The sequence below is a fragment of the Clinocottus analis genome, unplaced genomic scaffold (assembly GCF_023055335.1).
Source record: "Clinocottus analis isolate CAN_PGR_092001 unplaced genomic scaffold, fCliAna1.0.p SCAF_13, whole genome shotgun sequence".
Classification (NCBI taxonomy): domain Eukaryota; kingdom Metazoa; phylum Chordata; class Actinopteri; order Perciformes; family Cottidae; genus Clinocottus; species Clinocottus analis.
Window position 1 is genome coordinate 3,809,315 of NW_027175854.1, and position 12,011 is coordinate 3,821,325.

Sequence of the window (12,011 nt, forward strand, 5' to 3'; positions counted from 1 at the left end):
ACATTCTGGGGATCCATTGGCAGAAATGTAATCTCCAATATGTATATAATATAAAATAGGAACCCTTGTGTTTTTGTTACTTCAGAATAAGTAGTAGGTCAAAAAACAAACCAAACACTGGCTCTCGATATAGTTTTCGCGTCGGCCATCGTACTGCTTGGCACAACTTTCAGTGGTGTCACAGTCTGTGGGTCGTACACGCCTGTGAGTCGGTTGCAACCTCTCTGCTGGATTCCAGGAGCAGTTTACTGCTCATCAAAGCAGCTGCTGTTAAATGACTGCAGCTGATGCATCGTTCTAACAGTTAAAACTGTATTTTATTGACTGATTAATTACTGTGGTGTGCTGGCGAACTTGATGTTGTAGAATTCACTTTTGTCAGTAACTTAAATTGCTTCAGTGAGCCAGATGTGTAACTCTTGTGTTCTTGCTGACATCTTTACAGATGAAAGTCTCTGTTTTCTAACTTGTTTTTTTTTAGGAGAACTATGTTAACAAACTCAATAAACATTATTAATGTGTTCCATACACAAAAATACATGTAAAAACTTTCGTAACTGCCTTTCCTACATTTACATAAATAGATGAAAACAATGTGTCATTCTCCATGGAAATCAGATGTTCAATGCAATATCATGTACTGTATATCTTTCTGTGATTTTAATGAATATTCATTGTCGTTCATACGTCGTTCAAGGCAACACTTGCCAAACAGACTTTCATGTATAAAACACATGATGGATTTTCTGCAGTTTGATCTCAATGATTATTGCTTTTCACTCCACAAAAGCAGTGAAAGGTTCATTTTAGGTCAAAAGATTTGCATCAGGCGAAGGCTTAACTGTGAGACTCCATAACTGCAACGCTTGTCCAATGTGTCTGTTTTGATATTAGGAAAAAGTGTTCATACAAAAATGAATACATTGCTTAGCTCCAATAGCGTTTAATAGCCAAAGCTGTGCTCACTGCGCTAAATAGTCACTTTCTAGACTTGGGAAGAAGATAAAAAGCCGAGAGTTCACGCGTGTCGAAGAAAACAGACTCTGCAGGAGTTAAATCACCAGCTGCAGCCTGAAAAGGCCACGATATACACAGTCACTCTGTTTGGACAGAGGCACGGTGAGAGGATTCCTTCAGGTTTCCATCCTGAGCTCGGATCCTTCTCCTCGACTCTTTTTGTTTTCGTAATCTTCACTGGTTCTCGTGATCGGGGCGTGGAGGAGGCCGGGACGGAGGAGGCGCTCTACACGGGGGTGGACCCTGAGGTGGCGGCGGTAAGGAGCCGGTTGGAGATGGAGGTGCAAAAACTGAGCTCTTGCTGTCAGGGGGCAGTGCTCTGTTTGGAGGCGGTGTGTACATGGGAGCGCTGGTGGAGGACGGGGGAGGTGTGGACGGTAGAGGAGGGAGCGTTGACGTTGGCGAGGCGGGCAAATAGAAGCCTTCCGAATGGCGGCGTTGGTAACTGTGGGGCAACGTGTAGACGGGCGTGGAGGGATGGTTGTAGATGGGATAGCGAGGAGCAGGGTAGGATTTGCTCCGGGTGAAGTTTATGCATTTGCCCTGTGATGAGGAAAAACAAAAAGCAATCACAGGTCACTGCAGAGGCTCGTTGTGTTTAGTAACTTAACTGTGCATTGTGTGATGTAATCAGGAGTTAATCTGTAAAGACAATAAACTGCGTTATTGAAACTATACTGTGGCAACGTGTTTGGCAGGCTTGGGAGGGTGCAGCTTTCAACAGATGGGAAAAGTAAATTCCTTTGTTAGCGGATGTCATGGAAGAAAACAGCGTTCCTGCCAGCCCAGGAGAGCTGACGCTGGAAGCTGGAGGAGGCTTGCTCCGTTTCCTCGAAATGACTTCTGCAGGCCAGAGCCTTCCTCCAGACAATACTGCAGTTGTTTTTACCTTTTGTCTACTCACTTTGCCTCTTGAGAGTTTGTTGCTCGGAGTCACTTTGATGCAGCTTTGAAATGAAAATGTAATCCAATACGTGTCTCTAATGTCATGCAACTTGGTTTCTACTCCGTTCTTTGATCCGGTGCTCCTTTTATTCCTCATTTCAGGTCATAAAATCGGCAAATGTGTACACGTTTTGCCTGGAAAAAGTAACTTTGTTCATAATGGTATTGTTTTACATTCCTGCATAAAGGGAATTGCAGCATTTCCTCTGGCTTGTCGGAGTCTCTCACCTTGTCTCCAGGAAGAGGACGCATCACAGACACTCTGTCGTAGCCTTTTCTCAGGAATACACACAAAGCGTCCAGTTTGCCCTGGAGAGAGTCGATCAGATGGCACAAATAGAAACCAGTATGTTAGACCAGTTGTCTCTTATGACCACCAGAGTATCAACACAATTCCAGTGCAGTGGCCAAACCACACTTTAAAAGCTGAGTTGACTAACAGAGTTTGTCTATTTATTTGTTGCTCTGCCAGACTCTCTCTGCTCCACTTTGTGCTCCAGATGTCTCTCTTTGATTCTCACATAAGAAGCTTTATAATCGAGCGACAGATAAACAAAGAATGTGTTTCGTTAGAAATAACACCAGCTCAACACATTCCATCCTCGGGGTTATCTTAGTTCATGCCTGGTTCTTATTACCGTCCATCCAGCTGACTAATATGTTAGGAAACAGATTTTATTAACTATTTCCTGGTCACATGTCATTCACAGAAACACTAACAATGATGGTGGATAGACGCCATCGTGAGGATGATGTCTGTTTTAAAACATCTGGTATTTATACCGTTCTGTATATTACACATGTTAACAATATGTAATCGCTGTCATGAAATACATTTGCTGGCAGTTAGACATCTCAATGAAAACTCAGTATGACCTTAAGATGTGGCTAAAAGCTCAAGAAAAAAACTAGCCAGTAGACAAGGCTAAGATTTTTTTTTTTAAAGAAGAATTTAGATGTCCAATAATGATAAATAAATCAAAATAACTACCTTTGGCACGATCATTATATGATCAGATATCTGATGACCGAGCACACGATGAGAATATTATGTACCAAACCTCAAATGACCTGAGGGAATAACACAAGTATAAGTATAGAGCACCTTGATGGGAGAGTACCACTTCTGGGAGCGAGTAGATTTGTGCATGTTGGAGTAAGGCCGATCAAACTCCTCAAACTCCTCTGCGGGCATCACAACACGAGCGTTTTTAGCTTTTTCCAGTTTGGCTCCTTCTTCAGTGGAGCCTTTGTCGCCCCATCGGACCTGAACAGAAACAAGAGCTGCCATCAGCGATAAATAGGACACATGTATTCATAGTTTAAAATAAATACAGAATAGGAACATGGCTGAACATGTAACTCAAAACACGGCAATGCCACACAGAGCTGTGTTTGTTATTTACAATGATACAAGACAATTAAGTCACATCAGCTGATCATGTTAGCAATGCATGTGCATTAAATGACTGCAACTGATGTAAATGATGTAAGTCTTTGCAACAACGTACTGTTTTTTTTGTACATGTAATAATTATGCTTTCCTTTATTATCCAGATGTTTGTAGCACGTCTACATGGAGTTTAATTTAACCCAGTTGTCTAAAATCCACAAAATTGTATTGTGTCAATTTATCTTCCCGACTTTCCGATTTAGGATTTTTCCTAAATTACTTTTAACCTGTTTTATAGTACGAGACACCTACAAATGCAGCACTCCTGCAGAAGCCTCCTCCCCGATGTAAGAATGTATCAGTAAAAGCACTTTTTCAAGTCATAATACTTGATACTCAGAGGACCACTAAAAGAGCTTCAGTAAATGTCAGGAGCGGTCCATCACATCCAGAGTGAAACCAGTTCTGTCAAAGCAACATTGGGACTTCATTACTCAGATTAACTCCCTTGCAGCTGCCACAGAGAAGTCATGAAGGCTTTAACTTGGCAGAGAAAGCACATAAATGAAGTTGTGCATATTTTCCATTGCTCTGTTTGGAGGCTTCAAGTTAACAGCAGAGATTCCTCTGCGCCAGTGAAGCGCTTCACACTGAGAAGGTGACTTCTGTCTCCTTGATCGTCTTCTTCGCGTAGTCGTGTATCAGACACGTGGCTCAGATGCCTCTTCTTCTTCCAGAACAATCTATTGACCTCATGACTCTGAAGTTTTCTTTCCTCTGCTTACCCTTTTCCTTCTTTTCCACGCATGAATTGAGAGGACTCTTTCCTTCTCAAGCTGCAAAATTCAAGCCTTTGCACAAGATTCAAGGCATCTTCTCTAACGGAGTACACATCCCAGCCTCCGGGAATTTGCTAAATCTGTCGTATTTACACTTTTCTGGCGAGACGGCCTCATCTTGACTCTCATTGGCTCCTCAAAATAGTCTCGACAACAAAGTGACTCAGTCCCTTCCAGTATGGACTTTCATTCTCATCTCTTTTAAGGAATGAGCCGCTTCCTGTTTCTCTTGGTACTCCCAATGTATTTGTGCGCGATCTCTCTCAAAGTCACCATACAGATACAGATATGCAGTAGATTACACTGATAAAGCATGAAACACGGGTTTGATGTTGAATCAATGTAAGAAAGACCTCTTGATTATAGCAGCTGTGCAACATACCCACTGTGAACACATTATATCATCTTAGATTAAAAGTATCTGGATAATATTGTTGAATCCTAAGTTTTCTTACATATTCATTTATTTGCTATCAGTCTCTCTCCCTACCTCCATTCTCTTGATGCCTCCGACTCCGCGTCCTCCATAGTACGAGGCGTCCACTGTCGGCCACCTTTTCTTAGGAAAACCGTCCTCGTCATCCTAAAGAAGAAGGAAACGATACAACTGTTCACGAGAGTAAAGCAAGATTACACAGTAGCTGATGAGCAGATGGGTTGTGCTGCACGAACAAGGTGCTGTAAAGGAAAGTGATAATAAATAAAAACGCTTACAGAAAGGTCCTCTATTACTGGAGGAGGGGGCTCGTGGATGACCTGCAAGCATGAAGAAGAAATAACTGTGTATTAATGTCTGTCAACAGAAACACATTTGTATGTTCGTCACTCTGGGAGGATCCAAGATGGCCGTCGTACCACAGTGCAGCAGAGAGGCCAGAACCACCACAGCAGAATGATGATGAGCAGGAGCATCAGGATGAGCAGAGCTATGGCCACAAAGGTCCCATCAGACTGGAGGAGGAAGTATAAGGGACAGAACCAGAGGAGTCTTTATCTTAACAAGCTGAGCCTCATGTTGCTTTCTGGAAACATTAGTTTGCTTTTGTGTGTTTTAATCTTCTAAAGAATGATGCGATTTTAACTTTATAACCAAAACTTTTTTAGATGACTAGTCATTACATAGATTGCCTCTTCCAAGAGATTTCAACACCATTTTTCAGAGGACATTATGGATTACTTTCACCTTTGATAACATTATAATAAAATGCAGCAGTCTGAGTCAAAGGGTCTAGCTGCTGCAGCTGCAGACATGTGTGTAGGAGAAGTTTCCTTTAAAGACAAACTGAAAGAAAGGCTTACCCACGCAAGAAGAAAATCGTTTTTTGTTATGCAATGATTCCATATGGCCAACAATACAATACTCATAGCAGGAGTTACATGGTAAGAAGAAAGAAGAAGAAGATTAGACGCATAAGTTCAGATTGAAGTTCATGAGATTGAGTACATTTATCCGTGAGTTGACTTGCTTTACATTGTACTTACACAAGTGACTGCAGTAATTGTGACGGAGCTCGATATGAAGCTCAGGCCATTATTCATGCTGACGTGGAGGGTGGCAGACCTGGAGAGTATGGTAGGAGAGTTTGCACATTCAGCACTCAGACAGTCCCGTCTGTGCACGGTGAAAGCGATCACTTACGTTCCCTCTTTTTCCAGAACAGGAGCCGGGCACAAAAGGTAGGTATCCCTCACAACCAGCGGTCTTTTCACTGTGGAAATATGGAAATAGAACCAACGTGAGGATTTGTATCACACTATTCTGTAATGATGTGACTTGAGAGCATAGGAAGATGAATTAAAAGATCAATCAGGATCATTTGTGAAAGAGAAAGTGCAGCGAAGGAAATATTTTCTCTCTAGTCCTGAAACTTCAGGAGATTCAAGCCTTAAAATATGTTTTTTTTGTTATTAAATCCCTGTACTTCCTCTCCTTATGGAAAATGAGGCAAATGAGGGAGGGTTGTGGTTTATTTGCTCTGGCTGCGTGGGTGTCTGCTGTGTGCAAAGACAGTGCTCGTCCCTGATGAGATCCACATTCCCCTTCAGACATCTGAGAAGCGTTGAGCGTTATACCAGCTGATTCAAAGACGGGGAAGATGGTGTTGATGTTTTTTTACGGGGGGAGGACTGGGGTTTAAATCATTGTGAGCCACAAAGAGCTGCTCTCCCTCCACCCATCTCCATCTGCACGGCCGAAACCAACTTGGAACAATGATGCTAATGGCTGCCGAGTGAAATCCCCGATCTATTCTGTCTATAAATAGTTTGGATTCACACACCTACACATCTCCTCTTGTCTTCTGTCGCTTCACAGTACACGTGTGCATAGTTTGTTTATGGTTATGTGACCTTTGGACCGAGCCAGACTCGCTGTTTACTCCTCTTTGTGGACATCGAGCTTCTGGGGCCAGAACTACACAACAAGCTCTTTGAAGATGTACGACCTTTTTGTACGACAAGTTGATGTAGTGAACTTGTTATTGTGCCTTTTTTACACATCTAGACACACAGCAATATCAGCATTAATCTGAAGTTCTGTTTCTGGAGGACTGATCAATTTAATCCAATATTTACTCTCCTTTTAGCTCCAATTTGGTCTCCACCAACGAGATATACAGCTTTAGGCTGCTAAATGTAAACTCTATGTTCACATGCTCGTCACTTATTTAATGTTTGATGTGGGTTTGTTACTACAAATGACTCTTTTCACAAAACTCATATTGATTTAAACCATTGTATATTTAAAAATATGTATTAAGTCAGTTTAAAAATCACCAAAAGTGCATCCTAAAAGGATTCTAGTCGAACCTTGGAGGATGTACTTACTCAAAGTAACTGTTTCATTGATGCGGAAGCTGCAGAGAACTTTCTGTACGTCTCGGGCGTGAAGGAAACCGTTTCCTTTAACAACCACCTGGAAAGATTCTGAAGTGGGATTAAATGCACCATATTTTATACTTTATTTTCTTTGCACTATGTGTATTTCTGAAGAATCTTAGATATACTGTATATAATCTGCTTGTATGCAACGTTCAATTGCAGTATTGTATCTCAACTTAATATGATGAGAATATAATATAAATAATACAGGTGTTAATGTGTTTTCTTCTGTGCCTCTTTACCTCCTTCACAGATGCTGGAGGGCTCTACAGCCAGGATCTCAATGCATGACCTCTTCAGGATCTGAAAGGAAGCATAATATTACCATGAAAACCTGAAGAAGTAGTAGAAATAATACAGTAGATCAAAGTATTCAATGAGGTATTTAATTATCTTTCTGTGATATGAAGGTGCCATGCTTGTGTCTTGCGCACCGAGTCAATGACCCCTTGGAGCGCATCGAATCCATCATTCACCGGGAAGACATGGTCCTTACCGTCAGCTATCGTCGAAAGCTGACGAGACACATGACTGAAGGATTAACTGGTGCATTGATTGATTCATCGGTTGGCTAACTGTTTTTTTGGTTGTCAGATTGATGTACCTGGGTTTCATTGAAGTCTTTTACTCCCACGCAGTACACCGTGGCGCCCAGCTGGCGTGCTCTGCTGGCCTGAGACGTTGAACAAACAAGCAACAAATAAGCGTCAGTAAAATGATGAAGGATTACTTGATAACAATGGAGACAAAAGTGCGGTTGCTCTGCCCTTCATGGGCCGAAGCTTTTAGAGCTAAAGTCAGTGATGTTGCTGCTGATGTTATGATGTCATTGACAGCTGCTGGAAGCATCTGCTGTGACATCACTGAGTTGTGCAGCCACAAGCACAGCAGGCCTTTTAAGTTTTTAACCCAAAGACGACAACGTCTCTGCCGTATGCATTTCAGTGTGGCTTTATACTTTTAAGACCTCCAGTGTTTTATAGTATTTTCAAGTAACCATGTGAGGGGGGAACATAAGCAATGTGATGCATTATTACATGACTATAACGTTACATCATACGTTGTTATTACTGGCATGTAAGAAGGTTTGAAGATAAGGAGACCAATGCATTAATAGAATGGTTCATTCATCTTCAAGTCACCTCTCTTTGTGCCAGGTCAAACTGGTTTTCCCTCAGTTCACCGTCCGTCAGGGCGATGATAACGCTTGCTGTCCGGTAACCTGAAAGTCCAAGCCAGAGTGCATAATAAAGCGGTTTGAATTATGATTTTAAAAAAATCTTTTCCTCCAGTGAAATCCATTTGTATTGTGTTTTTATAAATGTTTTTCACCTAATTGTCACTTGATGAAAAAAGGGCTGTGATTGTGTTATTTCTGTCTCAATGAGTGTACCACAGAAGTTCTGATGAAGGGATTAAAAAAAGAGTCCTCTGGTAGAAAGAATAATGAGGTGCTAAAAAGGAAAATGTACTACTCACCATATCCAGTGCCGTAGTATATTTGCTCGCTGGCCTGAGAGAGAAGTTTCGAGGCGTCAGTGACTATAAATTTAAATGGGCCTCATTTAGATGCCATACTGGTGGGTAACTGGGATCAGTTTCCCATTGACTTAACAGATGGCTTACTCTTTGAAACCCTCTGTGCATGAAGGTGTCTCCACCTGGCTGCACCATGCTTAGCTCCTCCAGTCCAGCCCGAATCTGCTCTCTGATCATTGACGTAGTACAGAGGATACAAACGTACATCAATACAAGTGGAAGAGGTGGCGCAGATGATTCAAGTGAATATGAGAAAACGCAACAGACGTGCCAATAAAATCATGAAGACGTTTGAGTGAGGCTGCGCGTGTATGCACCTGTCTTCTGTTAGTGCCATGAGAATCCGTCCTTCTGTTGAAAACACAATAAAAGACATCCGTAGCTGAGGACTGGAAAAAAAGAAGAAGAAGAAGAAGAGACTCATGTTTTACATTCTGACATTTTCTCTCTAAATGTGATGTTTCTGTGTGGACCTACCTGATGAATTTGTGAGCCAGGTGGTCAACAAAGTAATAAATCTCATTCCAGTAATGTTGCACACTGCCAGACCTGAAAGAGAGGAGTTTTTCTCAAATGTAATGAGATATCTGAAGCAGTCCTAAATGATCTTGAGGTTCTACGCTTCTATGTCATGCAGTTTGTTGTGCTTGCTATCATGACTCGTGTCGATAACGTTGGACACAATGAGTCAGCACCTGTACATCAGTTGTAATGTAAACATTGCAGCATGCACTGCAGTGAAAGGACTGGAAAGTTATTCTCCCACTTCGATTGATGAGTGTCATTATTAACTGACCTGATGAATGATTGGTCTATAAAACAACTGAAAAATGCCCGAAGTGACATCGTACACTTGCTGGTCTTGTTTGAAGTGGTACATTTTTACATTTCAAAGACTGGAACTGGCTATTAAATGATTTAAAACTACCAACATTGATGCTCATTAATGACTGCTGATAGATTACATGATTTGAGTCTGATTAAAAGTACCACACAACTGGCTTTAGGTTATACACAGTGTACAACTGCATTAAATATAGATTAAATAGCCAAACAGTGGCTTTGTGGTGCGTACTAAGATACAACAGCAGCTTTTGAAGCGGAAGTCCGATATTAAAAGGAATCGTGCTGCACATATAACCTCCTCTCTTGCTGCAGGGCTTCTCTTCTCCTCCCTCTCTTTATGTTTTCATTTATCCTGTGACGTGTGATGTGAGCGCCAGTGCAGAGACAGCCAATAACTCATTGGAACATCTGGCTCTAATGGAGAAAGGGTTCTGCAGGCTGAAGCGCAGCGAGCTGCAGTCGGGACTGTCTGTGGAACGAGGCCACACTTTGACAGCAGGAATCCCTGCTGTGCACTTTATTATTGAAGCGAACCATCAGCACTTTACAAATGATTTATCGTTGTGTAAACACGGGTTTCGTCAACTCTTACTACTCCTACATTATGGAGTGTGTCGTGTGAGCTTCTGTTTTTCAGAGAGCGTGGACCGACACACTGACACATGACATGACGCGTTCAGGAGCTTCACATCCTGACAGTTTAATGCACAGCTTAATTCAACCCTCATGTCTGCGCTCATAAGGCGTCAAGTCTGGAGAAATCTGCTCCTGTGTTTGGAAAATAAAATGACACAGCCAACTAATATAACAACGATAATAATATTTTTAAAGTAATTGTCACGCCAAAGTGAAAACCATCTCTGGTTCCAGCTTTTTTTTTTTTTTTTTGAGTATTTTTTTTAATACTTTTTAGATTTTATTCATGACTTCTGAAGACCTATCCGGTGACAATATTTTCTGACAATTTATAGACACAATCACAAATTGATAAAACAATGATGAAAATACTTTGTTGCAGGGCCAAATGGCAAATAATTACAATGTGATTGATTAGTTTACTCCTCAGTTGCACAATGAAAAATTGGAAAATGCTGGAGCAACATGTTGTGCTACAGAAACATCATATCCTGAGCCACAAGAAATCCTCACATCTGACGACTGAATGAGTGTTTTACCGTTAGCAAGTGGCCCATTAATGCCTCTGCAGAAGATTTTGAATGATGAGTGCATGCACCAAAACCTGAGTAAAAGGAGTCACACTCACTTGTCCAACACAAAGTACAGGTCAAATCCTCCATAGCAGGACGACCCGGCCTCCCTCCTGTCATGGGTCTGTCCTGCGCCGCCGGCCACCAGCACCGCCACCAGCATGCCCAGTTCCACACCGAGCAGGACCTGCCTGCACCAGCACTGGGACATCACCCCAAGTGAAGAGAAAGCACCGGCTCAACCAAAGAGAAGCTACACATCAATGCTCTCCAGAGTTGTTCAGCCCCTTTGCCTCTCACAACACAGTGGTGCAGTCAGCCATGCTGTGCAGACAACTCTCCAAGACATTGAGCGCTCCTCTCTGGGTCAGCGTCCCATCTCCTCAGCAGCCGCTGTGTGCTGAGGAGGAGTGAAGCTGATTGGAGTCTTTGACTCCCTCTCTCTCTCCTCACACTAAATCATTTCAGCACACGGTGCCGTGAGCTCACATCAACAGCTACAAAGGACGAGTCTTGGTGGGTGATTCAATGTGTTGTTCGTCTGAGTGACCTGACACCTTTCACCGGCTATTTCTATACATATACTGAGCAAATATGTAACTATTTTGTGTTCTTTCACTTTTCTTGCAGGTTTACTCAATTCAACATCTACCCATCAGTGCCACTCAGTGGTTAACACATGCAACATGTCCTGGTCCTTCAGTTCAGTTCATTTAAAAGTAAAAACTGGAATAATTACATGTTTTATCTCTTCATATGTAACACTTTGTAGGAACGGCTGATACAAGATTACCATATAATGTCAAGCGCAGGAAAGCTTTCAGGTGATAATTAAAGAAAATAAATGCTACACAGGGATGTGTACATATATGGAGGAGAAGAATACAAAACATCTGGTCTTTTAGAGTTTCTGTACAGTTTCCAGGTTGATTAATGATCATAAAAGAAAAAGATTAATTACTTTATAGGTTGACCAGAGAAGAGGAATGACATGGGTCAAACATTCAGGATTTATTGAAATATGTGTATGACTTTGAACTGCATCCACAGAATTTCTTCATAGTAAATAAAAAGATAAGATAAGAAAGTTCAGTTATCAACTGTGAGAGCCAAGAAGCACTCTGGTAATGATATAGCCTAACATGTTGAAGAAAAGTCAGCAGGTGCATTTTGTTACCTTTGGACCGAGCCGGCTAGCGGTTTGCCTCTGCGGGTTTATGCTAATCACACTAATCCCCTGCTGACTGCAACTTCATACTGTACCTACTGTACAAATCAGAGTGGTATTAATCCTCTCTCCTTCGTCTGCAATAAAGAGTGTATTCCTTCACCAAGTTCATCACT

At 41.8% G+C, this 12,011-nt stretch overlaps 1 protein-coding gene across 1 annotated transcript; it reads right to left on the bottom strand.

The window, feature by feature from the left end:
• Nucleotides 1-663: 663 nt before the first annotated feature.
• On the bottom strand, nucleotides 664-10,898 carry antxr1b (ANTXR cell adhesion molecule 1b). Its single transcript, XM_068573447.1, has 18 exons — nucleotides 10,724-10,898; nucleotides 9,091-9,162; nucleotides 8,931-9,002; nucleotides 8,701-8,782; nucleotides 8,554-8,587; nucleotides 8,217-8,296; nucleotides 7,679-7,747; nucleotides 7,509-7,589; nucleotides 7,317-7,377; nucleotides 7,021-7,119; nucleotides 5,834-5,903; nucleotides 5,677-5,755; nucleotides 5,050-5,145; nucleotides 4,909-4,950; nucleotides 4,685-4,777; nucleotides 3,068-3,229; nucleotides 2,191-2,271; nucleotides 664-1,560 (listed from the first exon to the last, which is right to left on the bottom strand). The coding sequence occupies exons 1-18, from the start codon at nucleotides 10,876-10,878 to the stop codon at nucleotides 1,192-1,194; spliced, it is 1,797 nt and encodes a 598-aa protein (XP_068429548.1). The 5' UTR covers nucleotides 10,879-10,898; the 3' UTR covers nucleotides 664-1,191.
• Between the last annotated feature and the right edge of the window lie 1,113 nt (nucleotides 10,899-12,011).

What these genes read in the sequence shown, in the direction of transcription:
- antxr1b (XM_068573447.1), bottom strand. Translation starts at nt 10,878, where the DNA reads ATGTCCCAGTGCTGGTGCAGGCAGGTCCTGCTCGGTGTGGAACTGGGC. An exon ending in CTGGCTCACAAATTCATCAG is followed by an intron (nt 9,003 to 9,090) that starts GTAGGTCCACAC and finishes CTTTTTTTCCAG; the next exon opens with TCCTCAGCTACGGATGTCTT. An exon ending in TGCACAGAGGGTTTCAAAGA is followed by an intron (nt 8,588 to 8,700) that starts GTAAGCCATCTG and finishes CTTCTCTCTCAG; the next exon opens with GCCAGCGAGCAAATATACTA.